The 24,330-nt window shown below is 40.9% G+C and overlaps 1 protein-coding gene across 2 annotated transcripts; it reads right to left on the bottom strand.

The window, feature by feature from the left end:
- Positions 1–3,497: 3,497 nt before the first annotated feature.
- On the bottom strand, positions 3,498–17,268 carry il1fma (interleukin-1 family member A). Of its 2 annotated transcripts, XM_048234668.1 has the most exons (9): positions 17,247–17,268; positions 17,007–17,122; positions 16,707–16,803; positions 15,731–15,820; positions 9,942–10,266; positions 8,285–8,407; positions 7,967–8,112; positions 7,317–7,518; positions 3,498–3,886 (listed from the first exon to the last, which is right to left on the bottom strand). In XM_048234668.1, exons 1-9 carry the CDS (start codon positions 17,256–17,258, stop codon positions 3,861–3,863), a joined length of 1,137 nt encoding a protein of 378 aa, XP_048090625.1. In that variant the 5' UTR covers positions 17,259–17,268; the 3' UTR covers positions 3,498–3,860. The 2 variants fall into 2 exon arrangements, with proteins under 2 accessions (XP_048090625.1, XP_048090627.1); XM_048234670.1 differs by lacking the exon at positions 15,731–15,820.
- Positions 17,269–24,330: the final 7,062 nt, after the last annotated feature.

Here is a 24,330-nt window from a genome sequence, read left to right as displayed (position 1 = left end):
TTTATTCTTTCATTAGTATTCATTCATTTGCTTATGTCTTTTGTAAATCCTTTGATGGATTAAAATATTTGTTAACAGTCATGTCTTCCTGATTATTTCTGGGTGAACTGAATTTACAGCTCCCCCATTGACTTCCATTCAACACTTCAAAACAATACTTCGAAAATGTGCTCAAACTAATGCCGCTGACTTATACCAGCAACCATTTCCCCTTGCTAATAAACTACATTTTGGTACAAGATATATACAGCAAGAATAACAGAAATTGGCTTAAGCAATGTGGAGAAATCTTATGAAAACTGTCAGCCCCTAAGACTATGCCTATTGCTCAAATTTATGGTCATCCAATGTTGAATGAGAGTAATACCACTAAAAAACATACCTTAATATTACACCATAATAAGTCACACTTTTTTTCATAGTTTGGATGGTCCTGCGACTTATAGTCCGGAAAATACAGTTGTGGCGGTAGTGGGGTAGCGTAACGGTTGGGCGCCAGGTGGATTTATCCACCACCACTCAGACAGAGTGAAGATAAACTAAAGTTAAGAAATAATAACTAAATGGCTTTATAAAGCACCACAAAACATTAAATGGTTTTAACTCTAACTAAAAGACTTCAAGAAATGCAAACAGGTGTGTTCAAAAATGGAATATATTGTTCAGGACACACATGAACACCACACAAGCAAACAAATCACCACAACAGCAGCAGCAGTCCATTCAGCCTATTTTTAGGTCAGGCCACTAGGAGGCGGTAGGCGGTAGCCTCGACAAAAATGCAAAAAGGTAAGACGCAAAAGGTCCAAAAACGAGAGGGAAAAGTATCTTCGGTCAAAAAAGACCTCTTCGGCCTAAGGCCACAATAAATTCAAACAGTATGTAGCAGATTAAACAAATTATGCTGCTATTACAAGCTACTCAAGTGCAGCACAAACAAGACCTTTTATTTAGGCTATAACTAATTGGCTACTATAACATAGCCGACTGCTTCAAAGCTCCCAGTGTGGATAAACCAATAAACAAAATAACATTAAATAGCAAAATCACTTAACAAAAGAAGAGCTCTCCAAAACTAGAGCACAAACGTGATTGCTTTCAGTTTACAGTTTAGATTAGATTACAATAAAGGCAGGCCGGCGCCGGAGGAAAGGAAAATGTAGAAATAAAAATATCCCCAAAAGACAAAATAATAATCCCCAGAAAAACCCCTAAGGAAACCCTCCCCAATAGCCTATGTAATCTATATTCAACTTAAAGTCGCGCCGCTCACGACTAAACAACAAGAGCGCTTTTAAAGAGCACAGGACAACACAGAGAAGTGGGCCAGCTGCTACAACCTCGCTACTGTCGCGTGTCTCCTGCAAACAATGGTAAAACAGTTCTAATTCAAGGAGATCACGGAGCGAATGGAGTGCACACCAAAGGACCAAACAACTCGCACAAAACTACTAGCTTACCCACGTTGCGTGACTCCTGCAAACAATGATAAGACAGTTACAGCGCAAGGAGATCACGGAACGAATGGGGCAAGACAGGCCGACAGGCCAGGAACAACAACTTTGCTGCCGTGATCGCTTGCTGAACAATGATAAAACAGTTTGTTCGCAAAGTGATCACGGAGCTCGGTTTGGACTAGACCAAACACGCACAAAACTCTGAACTACTCGGTGGAGTTATCAAACTGCCGAACAATGGAAAGACAGTTCTTTGAGGCTAGGCAATACTCACGGAGCGTCCGAGACAAGGACCAACCAGGCCGCTCTCACAAGGTAAAACACTCTACCTGTCGTCACGTTCAGCCTACGCAGGGCAACACCAGCGAACCAAACACACAGCAGACGAAACACCGGTAGAGGGAAACGAGAGAGGCGGAGACAGCGCTACCTGGGCTGTTATTTATAGACGCTGACCATCTTCCGTATGTAGCTGCCATGTTTTCATTATATTACTTTATTATAGGGGGTCAGGTTTGATCGCCACACAGTAATAAGAAAACCTCAATTAACCTGATGGATTAGAAGAATGAAGTAAATTGTTGGGGTTGAGTGAAATATTATTCCTAAAATTCCTGAAGAGATTAGAGTGAAATGTTATTCCTGAAATATCTGAAATGCTGCATTTTTGAGAATGTCTTCCTAAGTGTGCTGAAAACCCATGTTATAAATGTTTCAGAACTTTTATTTACTTTCCACACTATAGGTTGCAAATCATATATGAACAACCTCCTCTATACAATCCTCCATTGTGTATAACTGGAAACTGTAGTGTTTCTAAGTGCAACTGAAGTGGAGAATTAAAATGGCTGTCGGCAGGATTTTAATCTATTCAAAATACCCAAATTCCAAACTCCCACTGTAATAACATTTCACTCTAATATGTCCAAAATGAAAAACAAAACAAAGTATTTTGAACCTTACTTTATCCACTGTTGAGGTTTCTGTATAAATACTGTATATACAAATGATTGCGTATTTCAGTAGATAATGGTGAAACATACACAGCACACAGTGAACACACAGTGAGGTGAAGCACACACTTACCCGGAGCAGTGAGCTGCCTGCTACAGCGGCGTTCGGGGAGCAGTGAGGGGTTAGGTGCCTTGCTCAAGGGCACTTCAGCCGTGGATGTGGGCATGGGAGATCAGTGCTCACTTCCCCCGCCCACATTTTTCCTACTGGGTCGGGGATCGAACCGCCAACCCTTTGGTTACAAGCCCGAAGCCCTAACCAGTAGCCCACGGCTGCCGCATTTACATACTTATACATAACATTCCAGAAAAGTTGCAATACAAAAAAAAAACACTGTCAGCTATTTTCATAATTTATTGCAAACAAGTTCAGATGAAAGCACTAAGGTAAAGACACAGACAGCAGGTACAGACAGTAGTTGTGTTGTTCGGATGTGTACAAAACATGTTACAAAAAACTAACATGATAACCAGGTATAGATTACAGTACAGAAGAGTCCAGTACAGAACATAAGGATGGACATCATATCAACCCAACTTGTATGCAGTTACAGATGATCCAGTTAAATGACAAGTTGAATATGTTATAATAAAAGTAACAGTGAACATGACCTAAGTTTAGGGATTTTTCAATTACATATGCAATATAACAAATATAAACCCTTTGATTTTTTTAAAATATATAAGGCATAATTGTGAACATACATTTATAACTTAGTTATTAGTTTTCTGTTTCCATTCCACGTGTCCAATAGAACACCGTCTGTTTGCCCATACAGGTTTAAACATTGTTACTTACCTGTAAGAAACCCGCTGTGGTTGCAGGCAGCTCACTGCGCCGGGATTAGTGTGTGCTTCACCTCACTGTGTGCTGTGTTTCACTAATTCACGGATTGGGTTAAATGCAGAGACCAAATTTCCCTCACGGGATCAAAAGAGTATATATACTTATACTTATACATTTTTTTGATCATTACATTACATTAGATTACATTAGAACCTAATTGTTGCAGTAGACGCTCGCGAATGGAAAACTTCAGTTACTTGCCCGGCGTAGCCTCTCTGCCACGTATGTTTTACCAAGAGTTTGTTTGTCCCATTAAGCATTATTGTGGGAAAGGAGAAACTGCATCATGGAAACCACCAAGATGCTTAGTGGAGATGACTAAAAGGCCTGAGGAAGGTATCAGGTAAGAGAGGACACAAAGACCCTAGCCATCACTGTGGGAAATCTAGGATGCTTAGAGAGGACACAAAGACCCTAGCCATCACTGTGGGAAATCTAGGATGCTTAGAGAGGACACAAAGACCCTAGCCATCACTGTGGGAAATCTAGGATGCTTGCTGGCTGGAGCTGGTCTGTAGGTGTATCAGCTGGACTGTAGGAGTCTCAACAACTCTGCATAAATGTGCCCTCTATGGAGAGAGAGATGCCAATGCTTAACATCCACATAGACACATGCATGGAGTTAGCTACAAAGCACAAGAGAAATCCATTTAAGACACAAGGAAAGGTTTTGGTCAGATGAGACCCAAATAAAACATTTTGGCCAACCCTCAAAGTGCTTTGTGATCTAGCACTGGTCATGCCTCCAAAAAGCCCATACTGTGAAATATGGCAGTAGGGTAAAGTGACCAAATTTCTGAGATGAAAAACCATGGAATGTCCAGTTCAACTGTCAATATCATTCAAATGTCTAATGTTTTTATCTACAAAATGGGGGACAGAACTGTTTTTTTTAATGTATTTTGACCGGGGACTGTTCTTGGAAAATGGGGATGTCTGGTCACTCTACAGTAGCGATGAGTAGGGATGGCTGGTCATTCTACAGTGGGGATGTCTGGACACTATAGCGATGAGTGGGGATGTCTGGTCACTCTACAGTAGGGATGAGTGGGGATGTCTGGACACTATAGCGATGAGTGGAGATGTCTGGTCACTCTACAGTAGGGATGAGTGGGGATGTCTGGTCACTATAGCGATGAGTGGGGATGTCTGGTCACTCTACAGTAGGGATGTCTGTGTTCCAATTTTACACAAAATGTTACAGAGGTGCCAGTTCGACCATAAGATGACATAATGAAGAACTACCAAAAACTGATCATGTAGTCATTTCTCCCCTCTTAAAACTTCCACTTGGACAGTAAAGTCCCCTCGACGAGGCAAGTGGGGGTGAAGATCTTTCCCTATGAAATGGGACACCACTATATACAAATTAGCATAGTGAACGTGCTCTCCTCGTCAACGTCTCTACCGGTAGTAGCCTACTACTAAAATCCAGGTGCATCCAGGAAAATCCAGGTTCCAGTGGTTGTGTTGACTGTTGTGTGGGCTGTGTTGGTTTATCTATGTCTGGTTAATCAACAGAGATATTTGTGTTCATGTGAACGCCAGAACACACATCCTAAATATTGATGAAACTACCCAGATCAGATATATAACGTTATTTGATGGGCAGACTCTCTCAAAGCACTTGGCAGATATCATGAACATCGTCAGATAGCTTTGTGAGATATTTTCTAACATTAGTGTTCAAAACTCGACAGTCCTTTGGATGTGCATCAAACTAACATATTCCAACATATTTCGAAATTTTAATATGCTTATTTGCAAAAATATATGAGCAATGCAATTGTTCCTTTCCAGCGGTGTCAGCCATCTTGCTTGAAAAATTTGGCCGGCTCGCAATGTTTTAAGCCTGCATCGGTCCTAGCTATATTTGGAGGGTTGATTTTAAGGGGGAAATAGCACTACCCCTTACTCTCTAAACTAATGGGACACCCTACCCCTACACGTTCACACGCAAAAACGAGGGTTAGGCCAAAAATCTAGGGGAAGGGAAGGTATTGGGACGGGCCCTTAGAGAGGCCACAAAGACCCTAGCCATCACTGAGACCCTGAGGGCTGAGGGAATATTCCCAATGTTAATGGGATGTGTTAATGTGTTAATTCCGCTTTCCCTGTTCCTCCGACAACGGTTTACTCGCTTTCTGCTTGTTTTCCCTGGCTCTGCCATGACGAATGACTGAGAAACTCCATCACTACCTTGTTGTAGCCGGTGCCTGGTGTGTATGTGTGTAGTGCAGTAAAACAATTTGTTACATCGCAAGACCGCGAGACTTTCTGTGTCTGAGGCTACGTTTATACGGTGACGATGAAAAGAGAAGACGCAGAAGTGGCTTCTCGTCTTCATTTTTTTATTCGCGTTTAGACGAGCATTCTCAGGGGGAAATCTTTGTTTATATGAAGACGCAATAGTATGTGATATTTGATTGGATATGCATTCTAGACCGCTGGGTGATGGTGTGATAGAACCCCGGTACGTAACGCGCAGACATTCTAATTTGACAGTTTAGCCAGAGACGTAATCAAGGATCTTTGGTTTAGCCGTTTAGACGGAGACGCAACCCGGGTCGTCTTCAAAACTCTACACTCTGGAAGGAGTCTTCAGATTTTTGCGTCTTCAAGCCCCGATGGCGGGTCGCCGTGTAAACGAAAGGCACTTATGATAAAATATTTTGTCGTCTTCCTTCGCAATCGTTCTCGTATAAACGGCCCCTGAGAAAGTTGCAAGGCTGGTTTATCCGCTCACAGGCGCTAGAGGGAAGCGAGACGGCCACCATTCACCCCAGAAAAAAGTCATATAACATTTCCAATGACTCCGAAGCTGTTAAGTTAAGGTAAATTAAGCTAAAAAAAACTGCATAATTCTCCTTTAATGTGTTAGGTAGCGCAGTGTTTCCCAATGTTAATGTGTTAGGTACAGCAGTGTTTCTGTCCAATGTTCGTGTGTTAGGTACAGCAGTGTTTCACAATGTTAATTTGTTAGGTAACACAGTGTTTCCCAAACTTTTTTCTCTTGCAACACACTATTGCCTATGAGAAAATCTCACAGAACCCCACCATGGTATTAAGCATATAAAAGCCATAACGCTTTTACTTGCTGCTTTTACTGCCCCCTGCTGCCAAAGAAGTCAGATATTTTGGCGTAGGATGTCAGGAAACTGTGAACCTATAGCATTATTGTAGCCTATTATCTGTCTGTTTCTGTTTCTGTTGCTGTGTTGTCGTGCCATGTTTGAGGTGTGATTGGCTGTTGGTTGTGTTGTCATGTCGTGTTTGAGGTGTGATTGGCTATTGGTTGCACGAGAGTGTAACAATCCTTGATCACTAATGGTATCAAGAAAGATGGATGAATGTGTTAAATATTATGTGGATTTAGATTTGCTTATAATAATTTTGAATAAATTGTCAATGATTATTTAGTGCAAAGCAAAAAATACCAGTGGGCCAACACACAGCTTGGGAAACACTGGAGTAGGTATAGGAGGAAGTATTTTAACTTTACATTGTTAAAGCATTACAGACGAAGTAGTAGCCTACTGATACTACCTAAATATATGCAATTATGTTGAATTATCCAGAAAATTGTGATAGCTTTCAAATGTATTGAGTACTTTTGCAAGACACTGTACATACATACGTCAAACATTAGGAAGGATAATATTTAAACACATGCGTTTATTTGGGGCATCTCAGAAAGTCCTAACATCATAATAAGTCATACATAATAGTGTACAGTAAAAGCTTGTACAATTAACAATAGGTATGTAGGGTTCCTGCTGACTTCCCATAAAACAACATGTAGATGAAATTTAGATCATATGTACTGTATCTATAGGTAAACTAGGCATATTATATCTATATTGCAAATCAAAGCACAGGATAATGTCCATATCTACTCACTACTGCAATGATAACAGTCATATTAATTGTGACAGAACAATATGTGTTCTGTGTGAATGTCACCTGTTAAACAACAGATCTCAAATCAGCATGACTTACCATGGATGATAAAGTAGAAGGTATCATCCATATTTTGTCTTGTTGCTGTTATCGCCCTGTTGTTGGAATGAATGAAAAACCCCTCACAGTGTGCAGACTCGAAGATACGCTCTCTGGCCCGTCCCCCTTTCATGTAGAAGACAAAGGCCAAGCTTTCGTGGTCCTCCTTGGAGATGCATTTCAGTTTGCTCTTTTCGTATGGCTATGATAAAATACACATAGATAGATAGATACTTTATTGATCCCCAGGGGAAATTCAAGGTCTCAGCAGCATACAGACAACACATACACATTCTTTAACAGCAGAAAAAGTAATTAAAGTATATAATATAAAAACGCAACTAAGCAATAAAGACAGTAGAAGATAAGGAATATACTAAATATACAAAAATACAAATTATAGTAACTAACACTTAATCTAAATCAATTCTAAAAACAGTATCCACATAGTGGTGATTAATCAATCAGAGGCGCTTGCAATGACTGAGGCAGGGACTGAGCCTGTCTGAACATGTATGATTTCACAAGCAGTAAGACTCTAGATACTAATGGCCATTAGTCTCATGAATGCATTGTGACAGTGACAGAGCTCAGTGCCTACTACACACAGCTGTCCAAGCAACCATTTGACACATGATTATGGTACCTACCGTTACATTTATTATCGCCTCAAGGCTGTCTGGATGTCTGGAGCATCGGATGAACTTGTCAGTCCCCGAGAAGTTCAAGACAACAGGTACTCCTTTAGAGGAGCCGTCCACATGGTTGGACTGGTAGTAGTAGATCGTAATTTTTGCTTACCAACAAAAAGCAAAAAAGCCCATATTTTAATTGGCTTCACGTGTTAGCTTTTCTACATACCATCTCTGTTAAAAAATTATCAGATTCTGTGACAGTGGGCTCTGTATATATATATTACTGTTAAAGGTGAAAGACTGATGAGACCTCTCAGTAGTGTTACTTCTTACCTGGATTTGTTTTCAGTCGCGTCTGATCGCCAACAGGGTTGACATACAAACGACTCAGAAGACCCTCCAAGGCAATGTTCTCTTGTATTTTATCATGTAGAAAATCAGAAATGCCCCTCGCCACTGAAAAACACAGAATGAAGCTTAAGTTTCCTTACATTCCAAACAACCTCTGCTGCTGAATGGGTCTCCATTCTGTTTTAATGACAATTAGGTGAAGAGAAGATAGGACTAATCTCAGTGCTGTGTTCTTGAAAGTGTCTCGACATTTCCTTTTGTCATAAAGCGTGGTCTATGGGCTGCACTCAGTGAAAACAAAACCATGTGGCTGTATTTGTTCATTAAAGATGTCATACCATTCTGAAGTTGATGACAGCAGCTGGATTGAATGAGTGCCCCTACAAACTATGACCCATGGGTAACTTTAAGCTCTCCATGCATTTGCATAGCCATGCATAAGTTGTCCCAAACTGACCCCGATATCATCCAGGCATATTTCTTCAAAGATCAGGGGCTGGTTTCCCGAAGCCTTCTTAACGCTACGTAGTTCGTAACCTCTACCTTAACATTTTCACTTATTTCCCAAAAGATACTTTGCTATGAATGTCTTTTTTGTATGTTGTTCGTTGGTAGTAATGTTTCGGCTTGCGACGCTAGTCACCACCACTGTAGCCTATACAATCTTTAGAAATCTCCGTTGTGCATGCAACTCAAAAATAGATAAAAAGGATTTTATGTAAGTACAGTAGGCTAATTAAGAAAATAGTTTCTCAAATAATAAGATGCGCATGCATTTGAACATAAAAAGCTTTATTCTCTTCTTTCTTATATTTTTCTCTTCCATCTTCTACAATGTTTTATGTGGGGGGTTGCTTTTATTGATAACGTTAACCAGTGACACAAAATACTTATTTACAGCAGTAATTAAAAGAGGCTGCTGGTCAAACAGCTGTGATTTTAAAACAATACTAATATGAAATTATATTAAAATTATTCAAATATGTTCTTGATATGGAGTGATGAAGGATTGCCTAACGAGTAAATTTGTAAGGGTGGTATAGCTGGTTATACCAGCAGATTGCTGATCGCTTCCACCTCCAGACTTCATGAAAACTGTTAATTAATGGGTACATCATTTCATTTCTTCTTTATCCATGATAAAATTAATGTTACTGGAGGCAATATTTAAACAATGTTTTGTGTATGTGGAAAGAACGCACTGTCTTTCATAATGCTGCCATGCACCGCCGCGTAAAGTGAAAAATCTATTTCTGAGCAATCAATGTCAACCAATTCAGCATCTTCAGGATGGACAGTGCCTTGTAAGTTGGACGTAAGGAGCTTTTCGTAAGAAACCGGCCCCTGAACTATTCAGACACAAGTCCACCAATTGTACCAAGGTGTTGTACACTGCCCCAAGTCCTTCAACTGTACAAATGTATTTCTGAGACTACATAATTAAAGCTGAGGAAGGACCTTGAAATGATCTATCTTTAATTCTACCTCCTTGTCTCACTGACATGTCAATTGCTTTAGGCAGGCAAAAATAAATCTGCTACATGGAGCACTTACAAAAAGAATATGTTGCTGGAAGAATGTAGAATACTGTGTTATTTAGGCAACTTGTGAAAAGTCAGGGAAAAGGCATAATTCTAACCTAAGGAGACCCTTCTGGACGTCATAACCACTTCATCTAGGTTGCAATCGGTGCCACCACAGTCCTCGCAGGTCTCCCCATGGGCACAGCCCCTTCCTCTCACTACAGACATGTTGGTGTCCACCATCTCCACCAGCAGCAGGATGTCGTCCTCCTGGTCACAATCATCTTCCACCTGGAGATTTTCATCACTACTACAAACGTCTGGGTCTCTGGATGTGTTCAGACAGAAGTCCAGGACATAGTCTTCCTTCTTGACTGGACAGAGGGCACCTGGTGTCTGATGTGGCTTCTCAGAGTGGTCAGGGCTGGGCTGGTGCAATGTCTAGCAGGACAGTACAAACACCATAATCAATACATACACAACCCACAAAAAGTGACTTAACCCTACTAACACAGAATGTTTAGGGAACATTAGCCTATGGTTCTCTAAAGGTTAGTTTGAACCAAACCAAAACCTAATGTTTAGGGAATGTTCCCTCTGGATTATGCAGAAGCTTAACGTCCCCTAAATGTTAAAAGACCCAACCAACTGAAATGTTCCCCTCTGGTTGCACTGTAACCTCCATTCACTAGTTCAGGATCCGAGATTTGCATAAAGACATGCGATAGAAAAACATGTTTGGCGAGGTCTCTGACCAGGGTCCTGAAGTGTTTCGTGGGATTGTGCAAGAGTCAACTGTGCAGGATCCCGTCATACACCGCTTCTCCCGAACTTACATTTGTAGACGGCATTAATGTACAACAACAAAAACACCATCAAAAACGCCTCCATAGCCATGTTAGCATCTATTAGCCGCATATAGCAGCGGATGGACACTTTGGAGGAGAAGATGAATGAGCTTTTCACGCTCTTGAGAAGCTTCCAGTCACCTCTCACTGCTCCAGAGGATGCTCTGTTGCTGCTCAAGACACTGACCTGCAGGATTTCTGCAGGAGTCTCACTGAACAGGAGAAGAGGAATAAAATGGTAATTAAGTGGTAGTTAGGGAAAGTTAGGCTTTTTTTTCGCCAATCTGCAAAATAAAAAGCTTTTTTTACTATGTGTTCCTATAGGTGTCTAGTAACACCTCCCAATTTATCTACGGCCAAATCCTCGGGGAAACACCTGGAGAGCCCATCAAGTTTGGGGTGCCCAGAGGGACTGGGCGAAAAATAATGAAAACATTTTGTTGACCAATATTAGCTTTTGAGATGTCTAACTAGGGGTTTTTAGGGGAGCTGAATCTATCCCAGCCATTAGTTTTGAGTAAACATGACTCCAAGTCCATAACAAAATCCATAACAAGTGGTTTTATTGAACAATTACAAAACAAAACTTCCTTAATAAGTTTAAAATTTAACAAACCTCATCCCTCAACTCCCCTGCACTCCCTCACTCCTGCTATCTTCTGGCTGGTTGATGTTCTGGCAAGAGTTACCATGACAGTTCCAACAAGCTGAAATACACTTGACTCCTTGCTTTTTACAGCAGCACCTGAGAGTGTCACAGACACCTGCACAGTTGCAGCTGACAAACTTCAGAAGGTAGTCTGGTGCAATGGGATCTGGTGTGACTGGTGCATAATCATGTTCTCCTTGTTTCTATCCACACTCAAGGACATAGTGATGGATTTTGTAGCAGAAGCCAATCTCTGGTCTGGAGATATGCCCGCAGAGAGTGCTATGCTGCACCTCCTGTAGTTGGAGGTAGTTTCTAGGCTTGACACTAGTTATGTTGTCCTCATGAGTTTTACATGTTGCTCACTGTCCACCTTCAACATTGGACACTCTTTTCTCTCTCTATCTATCTCTCTCTCACACACACACACACACATTTATGCACATTGACTCTCTCACAAACACATTCACAACAACACACACACACATCTACTGTATGCACATTGACTCTCACAAACACATTCACAACCACCCACACCCACACAAACACATATGCACACACTTACAAATAAAGTTCCCACATTCACTGATATTGTCTCTCTCTGTCTCTGTCTCACACACACACGCACAATACACACACATGCAAAATGTCCTTTCTCACACACACCATGTTGAGACAAAACTATCTGAGTACCAGCAGAGCCCGTTTACGGAGAGCCGGATCACTCCCTATTAACTCCATTGTACCTGCAATCTGTTGTACTTCCGCTAGGGGTGATCACGAATAAGTGCAAACACAATGGGGGTCTATTGAGCTAGACGGCTAAATGTGTCTCTTTCACCTGGTTGGCGTTGAAAAATCGAAGATTTGAGTTCTGGTTTCTGCAAGCTCAATATGGATTATAGGTCAAAAGTTGAATGAAAGAGCACTTACGTCCTTTCGATTTCTTACAGGTTGGGTCATTGTTGCCCACAACACACTAGCTTTCTGCTAATGAATGACATCATTGATGCATTTGAAAGGCTTTTTAGATCAAATAAGTGACTCAAAAAATATAATACTCAGCGGTGTGTATTTTCTCTGCCCCCTCTTTCGCATGCAACATTCAAATTTCTGGGCAAAATTATATATTATTTGAGGGGTACAGCTCCATAGACCTCCATGCATTCTGCACTTATTCGTGAGCGCCCTCATGTGGAACCAGAAAAGGAACTGCAACCAGTTCAGAAACCGGAAGTTTTCCGAGAGTGGCGGTTCTCTTCTTATTAGACATTCTCTGGTACCAGTGTGTTACACGCAAAGTGTGTGTGTGTGAGTGTGTGTGTGTGTGAGAGAGAGATAGAGAGTCCAATGCGGAGAGTGGACGGTGATCAACAAAAGGTAAAACTCATGAGGATAAACTGAGTTAATATTTTTCATTGATTTTCATTGTGTTAGGTTTCTTTTCTTGTTTTGGCAAGTAGCCGTGTAATAAGCGGGATAAAGTATTGTCCGCGGGTAATTATCAGAAAATAAGTCCCTTCAGGTCGAAGCAAAACCTGTTCTGTTCTCCCTGTTGGGACTTATTATGACCGCCACGCAGCGAAGCGGCGGTCATATAGGTTTAGTCAGATTTTTTTTTTTTTTTTTTTTCCTTTTTCGCATGTCCAAATTTCCGTCAAGGATTCCCGGGACACTGAAAGACCGGGGTAGAAACTTGGTGGGCATGTAACCCAATATGGATAGCATGGAACCATCGTTTTTCGTTTTGATCTGTAGCCCCCCCCGCTGGACTGCACCCCCCGAAAGGAGGGTAGGGCAGACACAGTTTTCTGTGAATATCTCGAGAACCGTAAGGTTTAGGAGGACCATTTTTTATTGTATGTTGATCTCAAGGGGCCATGTCAACCCATTCCATAACCACTCATTTCATGTATAACGCCACCTAGTTAAACACAAAAAGTAAAAATGAGGTGTTGTAATCGCAGGTATCTGTGACCTAACATAGTCAAAACTGTACGAAATTGGAAGTGTAGGATCATTATGACACCCTCTGAATTCACACCAAGTTTCGTCGAATTCCGTTCATGGGGGGCCACACAATAAATTAATTTATGTTACTATACACCAACTGGCCTGTAGGTGGTCGGAGACAGTTTTCTGTGAATATCTCGAGAACCGTAGGGCCTAAGAGGTCCACCTTTTTTTTGTATGTTGGTCTTAAGGGGGCATGTCAACCCATCCCATTACCACTTATTTCATGTATAGCGCCACCAAGTTAAAAATTACAATATAGTCATCACAATATCTCTGGCTGACATGGTCAAAACTGCACGAAATTGAAAGTGTAGGATCATTATGACACCCTCCGAATGCATGCCAAGTTTTGTGAACTTTCGTTCATGGGGGGCCTTACAATAAAATCATTTATGTGTACATTTAGTGACCGTTACACCAACAAAAGGATTCCCGGGACACTGAAAGACCGGGGTACCGCGAACTTGGTGGGCATGTAACCCCACATGGATAGCATGGAACCATCGTTTTTCGTTTTGATCTGTAGCCCCCCCCCCCCCCCGCTGTACTGGACCCCCCGAAAGGAGGGTAGGGCAGACACATATCAGACACAAATATCTTGAGAACCGTAGGGCCTAGGATGACCAATTTTTTCCGTATGTTTGCCTCCAGGGGTCATGTTAACCCATTCCATGTGCACACATGTGCATAAACAGATACACACGCACACACGTACATTTACAGTAATCATCATTATGACACATACTCACACAGTAGACATATGTACGCATGCATGCACATGCACAAACACACATACGCAGGCAAACACACAAGCACGCACATACACACACACACACACCCATAAACATAAACTTGTACACGCACACATGCACACAATTCAAGAATTTCTCAGAATTATGAACAGGCAAGATGGGGGTGGGGTTGTATAAAATGAATTTTACATGTGAAATCTATGAACTAATCATGTTTTGGTACTTGTTGTCTAGCAGATACCAGTGAGAATTGAGTGTGGATAATGCAATTTAATTGAGACAGTTAGAATCATATAGGCCTTTCAAGCGTGATTTATTTTTGTGTACCGAACTCTGCCTGTCTTGCCACGTTGGATTTTGACTGAAACCTGCCTGTACCTCTGCGGTTTTTGGATTTTTTTGAGTTTACACTGTTTTGTCAAGTCACTCTGCCTGGCTGCCGATTCCTGTGTTCTGACATTAAAACCCACTAATTATACTCTCTGCTTCCTGAGTCTACTTTTGGTTCCACAGTAACTCACCTGGCCTCACCGGCCCTGACAAGCTCAGATCATACACCTGCGCATACACACACACACACACCCATAAACATAAACTTGTACACGCACACATGCACACAATTCAAGAATTTCTCAGAATTATGAACAGGCAAGATGGGGGTGGGGTTGTATAAAATGAATTTTACATGTGAAATCTATGAACTAATCATGTTTTGGTACTTGTTGTCTAGCAGATACCAGTGAGAATTGAGTGTGGATAATGCAATTTAGTGAGACAGTTAGAATCATATAGGCCTTTCAGCGTGATTTATTTTTGTGTACCGAACTCTGCCTGTCTTGCCACGTTGGATTTTGACTGAAACCTGCCTGTACCTCTGCGGTTTTTGGATTTTTTTGAGTTTACACTGTTTTGTCAAGTCACTCTGCCTGGCTGCCGATTCCTGTGTTCTGACATTAAAACCCACTAATTATACTCTCTGCTTCCTGAGTCTACTTTTGGTTCCACAGTAACTCACCTGGCCTCACCGGCCCTGACAAGCTCAGATCATACACCGCACACTGCATCAAATTGGTCTGCATGGCTGTCGTCCCAGAAGGAAGCCTCTTCTAAAGATGATGCACAAGAAAGCCTGCAAACAGTTTGCTGAAGACAAGGAGACTAAGGACATGGATAACTGTAACCATGTCCTGTGGTCTGATGAGACCAAGATAAACTTTTTTGATTCAGGTGTGTGTGTGTGCGCGTGCGTGCGTGTGTCCGTCCGTCCGTCCGTCCGGGTAATGAGTACAAAGACATGTGTCTTGCCTACAGTCAAGAATGGTGGTGGGAGTGTCGTGGTCTGGGGCTGCATTAGTGCTGCACTGGGGAGCTACAGTTCATTGAGGGAACCATGAATGCCAACATGTACTGTGACATACTGAAGCAGAACATGATCCCCTCCCTCGGAAACTGGGCCATAGGGCAGTATTCCAGAATGATAACGACCCCAAACACACCTCCAAGATGACCACTGCCTCGCTAAAGAAGCTGAGGGTAAAGGTGATGGACTGGCCAAGCATTATTCCAGACCTAAACCCTATTGAGCATCTGTGGGGCATCCTCAAATGGAAGGTGAGGAGTGCAAGGTCTCTAACATCCACCTGCTCCATGATGTCGCAATGGAGTGGAAGAGGATTCCAGTGGCAACCTGCGAAGCTCTGGTGAATTCCATGGCCAAGAGGGTTAAGGCACTGCTGGAAAATAATGGTGACCACATAAAATATTAACACTTTAGGGACAATTTGGACATTTTCACTTAGGGGTGTACTCACTTTTGGTGCCAGCGGTTTAGACATTAATGGCTGTGTGAGTTATTTTGAGGAGACAGCACATGAACACTGTTATATAAGCTGTACACTCACTACTTTACATTGTAGCAAAGTGTTATTTCAGTGTTGTCCCATGGAAAGATATAATAACATATTTACAAAAATATTAACTCAGTTAATCCTCATGAGTTTTACATTTTGTTAATCACCATCCAGGGGCGGATCTAGAGATTTTTTCCTGGGGTGGCATGAGGTTCCAGGAGGGGGGCCATGGACATTATTCAAAACTTAAAATTCTACAGATTTCATTGAATATGTTTTGTTCTCTACATTACATTACACGAGGTGGGAGGCAAATCGGAGATGTAGCTGATCGGAGATGTAGACAATCACAAAGCACCACATGATCAGACACAGGATGACATGACACACATACACATAATCCATGGGTCAGAATCAATTTACTTTTAGCTGTAAGACTTTTCCTGATTAAAAAATTATAACTCAGTGATAATGATCTTAGTCAAGCACCCAGGGAACAGAAGCACTCTTATGTTCGCACACCTTTGTTTCCCATTAGGACCAAAATGCCTGATCGATAGAGCCCAATTATCCCGATAGAGTAATTAACACCCAAGTACAGTAGTTAACACCCGAAATGAGCTTCAGAGCACCAAAGCATATGAACCATTGTAAGTTTTGATGTCAGTACTTGCAACACTGTGGTTTCACTTCCAGAACAAAACAAACATGTTCCGAAACAAAGTGATTTGAAAGCTGAAGACACATTGAAGGTGTGAAAACATACCAGCATGGGACTGCCTTCAGACAACTTTTCCGCAAACATCTCTGGAGATAAATCTTGCAAGTCTAAGCCATTAATCTTCAGAAGTTTATCTCCTCTCCTGGGTGTGCACAAACACATATCACAATTACTGCTAAAACCATAAACATGGCAACGGTTTGCGACAATGGTCTGCTTTCTTGTCAAATGTGACATATGATTTTTTCCCAGGTCAGCTTTTTCTTATGATTATGTGTGACATGACCAGATGTGGAGACACATGTATGGGTAGTCTAGCCGTCAGAGAGACCTCGGTTCACTTACCTCATAAAAAATCCTTTCTTGGCTTTCTTATCCTTAAGAACAGTCTCGACTTCATAGTAATGCTTCCCATCCCTCACTGTATGAAGGATGGAGACACCACCATTGACAGGCGTATCCTTCACAGAGAAAAGAAAGTCAGAAGACCACTCATGCCAGGACAGTTTGCAGATTTCAGCAACTTGGTAGTGTAATAGAATGCAGGTAGTGTAATAGAATGCAGAGGGGCAGTAGAATGCTCACCTTCACCTCCATGTTGCCTCGAGTGCAGTGGGATGGAAAGTGGTTGTGCTGCCACAAGGACCACAGATGTTATACTCAACTGGGTTCATTTGCATAGTGTAGGGGTGGAGACTTGCAGGAGGAAGTTGGACTCACGAAAGCAGAACCTTCTAGGCGAATAGGGGAAATGGCTATAAACCTACATTTGTAGGGCAGACAATAATATATTGTTTGTAACAAACTGCTGAATTAAGACTGAATGAAGCCATACACAAAAGCTTTGATTAAAAAACGGACGTAGAACCACTAACATAGATGTCGAGTCACTACTCGTTTGCAGAAATCAAGCGTCTTTTCAATGTCAATATTATTCTCAATTCATTCATAACACTTTCATACACAACATCAGTTGACCAAAGTGCAACCAAACAAAGTCAAAAAAAGGCTATATAATATATAATATAGTTTAACAGTACAGTATAACATTTATGTGCACCAAACCTGTGACTTTGTGGGGGATGGTATAGGTGTGTGTGTGTGTCTGTGCGTAAGTCTCTGTGTGTGTGTATGTGTAGTGTATGTGAAAAGTTGTGTAAGTTATTTAAAACCATTTATTGTTTATTTCTCTTTTCTGTAATGTCAGCTCCAACACGGCATACACATCAGCCAGCATGGTAATTAACAGCCTTCTAAATCATCAGCTGTCCATGGTGTAATTGTTGTATGTAGTTCCTTCTTTTTGTCCCCTCTTACATTGTACTTGACTTATGTAAATATTGCATGTTTGTTTGAAATAAATCACACTTTTTCATCACTAAATAAAAAATGACATTTATTTCCATAAAGCACACACCAGATATTGTTCACATTTGCTCAGAGAGTATCCCTCCACCATGGTAATTATATTGGCAGATTCAGGACAATCTGCCTACACACACATGAAGGTATGTATGAGCTGTCAGCTTGCTGTGGTGAGATGCATGTCAAAATATAAGAATTTTATAATTCACTTTTTGTCAAAATCAAACAATGGAAGTATTAATACATGAAATGGTGGTGGATCTGGGTAGCCTAGACTCTGCTAAAAAAAAACAATATATAGCATGTGTGAATGGAAAGGTGGGCACAAATGCAGCACAAACTATTCTGTTACAAACTACAACACTGGCTCATAAAATGTAACAAAATAAAATACAAAATACTGATGTGAAAAAAGTATATAATTAAAATACAGGTAATTAGTAATTTGAAAATCATAAATACCCACACAATAATCATGGTATACCAACTTTTAAAAGAAACTACAAGGCATATTGAAAATGTATCCCCAAGAGACAAGAAATACTATTTTCTGATTGACTGGCAGAGGGCTATTAATTCTGTACATTGTGGCTCCTGTAGATCTGAAAATAAATGTAACCAGCGTCCCATATCAACGTAAACGATGATTGAACTGACATGAAGCCGACCTCGCAACAATGGAATCAACTGTAACATAGCAAACTACCCACCATCATTTCCAAAACCCATGAATGTAGTACGACAAATTTAACAGGTCGGCCTCTTTTTAAACTGAACTGCATTTCCCTTTTTTTGCTATAAATGCATGCCTATTGCCTACTTAAATGACTGACAACATGGGGGACAAACAGAATAACATGCTGTAAGGGGTCCCGATATACAGAATTAATTAACTTGGTAGAGAACTCTTAACTCTTAACTCTTTTCGCATCGGGGAGGTCTTTGCGTCCGTCTTCTCCAACGTTAGCTATTACAGTATATAAGGGACTGCCTTTGTGCGCCTTGCATCAGACGTGGCCAGCCAATCATGGCTGGCGTAGTGAGAAAGTGCTTCTGAGGGATACGCGGGGAGGCATACCCCATATGTGAGATATCTCACTCATGCTATCCTAGCGTTCATGGGCTTCATAAAACCCTTTTTCCCAGTGAAAACATCATCATTCCGCATCATTCACGTCACGTAATTGTGAGTCAGAGGTCGGAAACTGGGGCTAGATTTTGCTAACAGAGTGGCCCAGTTAGGGGCTCATCATCACTTTTGTCGTCACAATGTAGTTCGTTTGTAGTCCATGTGGCCTTTCATGTCCAACAGTTTTAATGTGAACTTGGGAATTTGCCGTTGTTGTCACTTGAAAGCTGCATCTTTCTTTCACAAGTGTCTTACACTATATTTTAAGCAAATACAGTTGTTTATTTAGGATTAGTGAGTGTATGTTTTAACCTTTGTTGTGGCATCCGTGTTTGTCACACATTACGACGGCAAAGCAAATGAACACTTGGTGTGGGAAAAACAAAGTAGCCACGGGGGCGGTCCTTGTCATTCCGAAGTGCCATGAATGCACCATTTCAGAGAACCGGGGTTACGGTCGTAACCTGAAGTTTTTGTGTTTTCCACTTTTGAAGTAACTTAAGTGAGTAGCCTATTTGACAATTTGAGATAGTCTACATTCTTTTTCCATATACATTTTTTTTATTTTGCTATTGTTGCTATTCTCCCATTTACAAATTTTGAGTTTTGTGAAATATTGCTTTACATTGACAATGGATGAGTTAAACTTGTCTGGTATCAGTAGGGGTCAGAGATTACAGAGTCATTTACATTAAATATGGGCATTGTTGGATTTACAACACGGTTACCATGTTAACGTTAGGCTAAGGTTAATCATGCTGGTCTCTCAACACATAAAGTTAAGTAGACGTTGTAACTGTGTTGTAAATCCAACAATCCCCATATTTATGATAAATACTTATGCCTATTATGAGTAGGGCTGTCGCTTTTGTGAAAAAATCCTGTTCGATTCTTGAGACATCATTTTTCATTGAATCGATTGTAAAATCGATTTTTCATGTCTAAAGACGTTTCAATTTTCAACGCCAAATATAGGCCAATCCACGAACAACTAACAGGCATTAGGATAAACGTAAAGGGGGCTTTGAAGACGCATTTAATCAATGGCGTGAAGTTTAGATGCACAATGACAAACAGGAGTGCAACATTCTCGAAAAACAATAAGCAGAGTGGACTGCCATAACATCGGTGAAAAACATTACTGCAGGCTTTAACGTGGCTGCGTTTACAATTAGAAATGTCAAACAAATGTTGCCTATGTAGAACTTACGACTGCACAGTTTGCATACCGCTTTGTTCTCTAAACCCCAAAGTGCTTCCATCTCGAACTCCTCAAGTTATTAGGGCCTATCACCAGAGACTTTCTAATGTGGAGACACAGCACTCAAAAAATACTCCATAGAAATGCATGGGGCTAGTTTGTCACGCCAATATGGCCGTTGTCTACACATATCCCACCCCTTCCTCTGCAAAACGTCTACATGTGAATACATTGAGCCAATCATGTGGTGTGTTGTGAAGACATCGTGCCAATCATGTGTTGTGATCTCGCTGCTGGAGCAAGATTGGTGTCGTGAAGCCTTGCGCACGCGCAGTTCGACTCAAAGACTGTGCCCGATGAGTGCCCATAAAACGTTGGTATACGGCTGCCGAGTGGAGGGGCTTGCCTAAAAGGACTTTGCTATCACTCGTATCTCTCATGTCGCACAGGTTGATCGCGTTTTCCTCAATATTTTGGCAAAACACCAGCAGCACAGCAGCCGATTGAAACAGCTGTTTCCGGTGCGTGAAATTGGTGGGAATTTTATTTTTGATGATGATTACTGCACTTCGGAATTCTTTGTTATTTTTCTGCTTGTTTGTGAGTTTTGTTACATCTATCTTTTTCATTTGTTTAATTCGTTTAAAATGAATAGTGTACATATTTGGTTAAAATCGATTCCCTATTTTAGTTTTCGAAACTTGTGTTGGTTGGTCCAATCGATTGTGCGATTTTCGAACGTAAAGTGACAGCCCTAATTATGAGTATATTATAAATAAATATGATAAATACCTTTTTTCCTGATTCCCACTGACACTAGTAAATGACGCTAGGCGTTGTAGACTTCAGCAGCCAATGAGCACTTAATCTCCCCTGAATTTTCTGATTGGTTGACAATTGTGGAAGAAACGCAACACTGTCGACAGTTTTGAGCGAGCACACAGATGAAGTTGAGCGAGCGCGACAGAGATCTCCTGAGCGAGCGGAGGAACAGTTTATGTGAGCACATACAATGAAACTGAAAGAAAGGGGGCTGATGTTGCACATACATACTGTATTGTAATTAGCAAACAGGCAAAGACATTTGTGGAGCACAACATAGATTCCTGTTTACTCAACTACAATTTTTTTTGTGCTCGAGTTTAATTTTTTCTCAAAATGTAATTTTGCTCGCTCGCTCAAAATATTTTTCTGCGCTCAAATTGTGCTACTGCTCGCTCATAAAAGTGGAACAAATGTAACTCCATAGATCACGCCACTCCTTTCTTCATATGTAAATATGTCTGAACGTTTTATCCTTTCTGGACCATCTTTTGTGTCAGTTTGGACTATTTCATCTAGCCACTCATGTTTAAACGTTAGGCCGACCTTTTTCTGGGGCACCTGCTCTGCCTTTCTGTTTGCCATGGTAGCCTACAGTTAGCCTGTAAAATCCAGACCCTGTTAATCTAGAAAGATTAAGAGTCTGGCCACAAATAATGAAAATGGCTCAACTCGAGGGGCGGGACCAAGCATGCATTTGAAAATCTCACTGCACACTATTGGATAACACTACGACCAATGTTTACTGACTGATTCCGGACTTCGACACAATTGGATAACACTTCGACCAATGTTTACTCACTGATTCGTTGCAGCGTTGTCGTCATCTGTTTAGCTCGCCTCTGGCCCGCCTATATCAGATACACCGATATGATTGGTTCCTCGCGATGTAAGGGGTAAAAGTAACGTGCATCAAAACTTATTGGCAGAGTGTCTCGCAGAGACAATTTAAATTGTGCTCTCGCGAGAACTCTGGATTTCCAACTGCTGGAGCAGGGCCCGCCAAGAGTTAATCTGAGTACCCAGAAGTTTGCATCATGCTGAACGAACTTCTGTGCCAAAACCTTCACAACTGGAAAACAGCTACTTTCAGAGCCCACTAATCTCACTTCCGTTGTGTTCATGGGCAAAAGTCCGTACTGAAGCCAGTGCGAAATAGCTGCCAATACAAACTTAATTTAAGCATGTTTAGAGTCGATTTTTTGAAGAAACTGAAGTTCGTAACAACAGTTGCTTTAAACCTCTGCAGAAGTTATGTCTCATATGCCTAAGCAAAGGCTAACCAGAAATGGCTACAAAGCTAAACTAAACGCCATCGTTTTGGTTGTTAGTTCGCTGTCGGCAGTATTTTCATGAAACACCCAGTACATGTGCATACTCTCACAAAGTCTGCCACCTCTCCGCGATTGGCTATTGAAAAACTTTGTTCGAAATCAGAGACATTCCCCCCGCCCTATTTTCCACTGAATCCAGGCGTATTCCTCTAGACTAGCCAAGAGTAGCCTAAAGGATACAGTATTTTAAATGGTTATTACCTAGCCTACGTCGCCTTTGATGCTCTGATTTTTAACCCCTGAAAAAAAATTGTTGGCCTGAAAAATGTGCGCGGTCTGAAAAATCTATTGTGCGGCCACTTCGACTGGCCTGCGCGGCCATGCGCACACACAGCTTAGAGGGAACATTGCTCACAACCTGTAGAAAGCGTTACGTTTGTGTGGCAGTGCACTACCACCTAGCCGCCTGGCGTGCTTACTACATCGAATTTTACACACTTTTTCATCACTGTATGCACGCAGACCCCCCCCCCCCCCAAAACACTTGTCTAAACGCGGAATAAAAAGTTAGAACGCAAGGCCACTTTACGTTTTCTCTTCACATCATTTCCATCTAAACATGGCCTTAGCTAGTTTTTTTCCCCTTTTTTTCCTCCATGTCACTTCAGGGGCTCCATACATTTGTTCTGTATATTTTTCTTATTTCAAAAATAATTTTTGGTGGATTTGTGTTGTGTACTATGCACTATACTATGCAAGTGTACTATGCTGTACTAGTGTCAAGTGTGGTATGTGGTCTGCCAGACGGGATTAGAACTCTCCCCAACAGAACACTCTGGAAAATAGAATACATGGGTTTATTTATAATACATGGGTTTATTTATAATAACTTTCTCCAAACCATAATAACAACAGAACACTCTGGAAAATAAAATACATGGGTTTATTTATAATTGTAGATAGAAAATAGAAAATATAAAACTATATATGTATATATTTAAGAATAAAACAAAATAATTCCAATGTATAATATAACATAATAATAATTCAAAAATATATAATAATTCTACAAAATAATTTTAAAAATATGCAAACTGGTTACAAAGCAGACTAAAAAGTCAGAGATGGAATAAGGTTGACACAGATGGCTGGCACAATTTTAAACTTTAAAGGTGCAATGAGCTCTGTATGACATCATGTTGTTGTATTTGAACCAAACATTAAATTAAACACTAGAAAGCAAAGTCACCCCCACTAAAAAGCAAAGTCACCCCCCTTAGTGATTATGTTAAAGTGTAAATCTGTCTCCACGGCTTATTTGATGTGTTTTAATGCAGAAAAACACCCTTGGGTCAATTTTCACCGGAATTACACTTTAAATTAACTGTTCCAGCCAATCATCAAATGATTTCTAAACGGTTTTATTAAGTTGAAAATTAAAAGTGTACTTACAGAACAAACAACTAGCAAATAGTGAGAAGATATCCACTCAATGTAACACAAATGTGCTACGGGTTAGAAATAGCTTAGAATCGCTTACAGTACCTTTAAACCAGGAGTACAGTTTCTGTATTTTTTACATTTTGAATAAATAGAAGCAATGAGTCATACATTTAGGTACATAAGAGATGGTGACCCTTTGCACTGTATTGTACAATAGACCAGTGTATGTGTGCAGGAACACGCATATGAATGGATAGACAGGTCGAGGGACATTACCACTGCTGTTACAGCGCAGCGTCATTGGAAGTTGATTTTTTTTTTGGTCCGATTTATTTTTGATAATTATATTTATGATTGTAGATCTACATGAATTGGAATTTGTGTCCCTAGTTTAGACCCTAGTTAGTTCAAATGTTTTCTTTCATGGCAAGTGTG

This window comes from Alosa alosa, chromosome 23 (genome assembly GCF_017589495.1).
Source record: "Alosa alosa isolate M-15738 ecotype Scorff River chromosome 23, AALO_Geno_1.1, whole genome shotgun sequence".
Lineage (NCBI taxonomy): Eukaryota > Metazoa > Chordata > Actinopteri > Clupeiformes > Clupeidae > Alosa > Alosa alosa.
The sequence above is the reverse complement of the archived record's forward strand: the minus strand, read 5'-3'. Positions and strand labels throughout refer to the sequence as shown.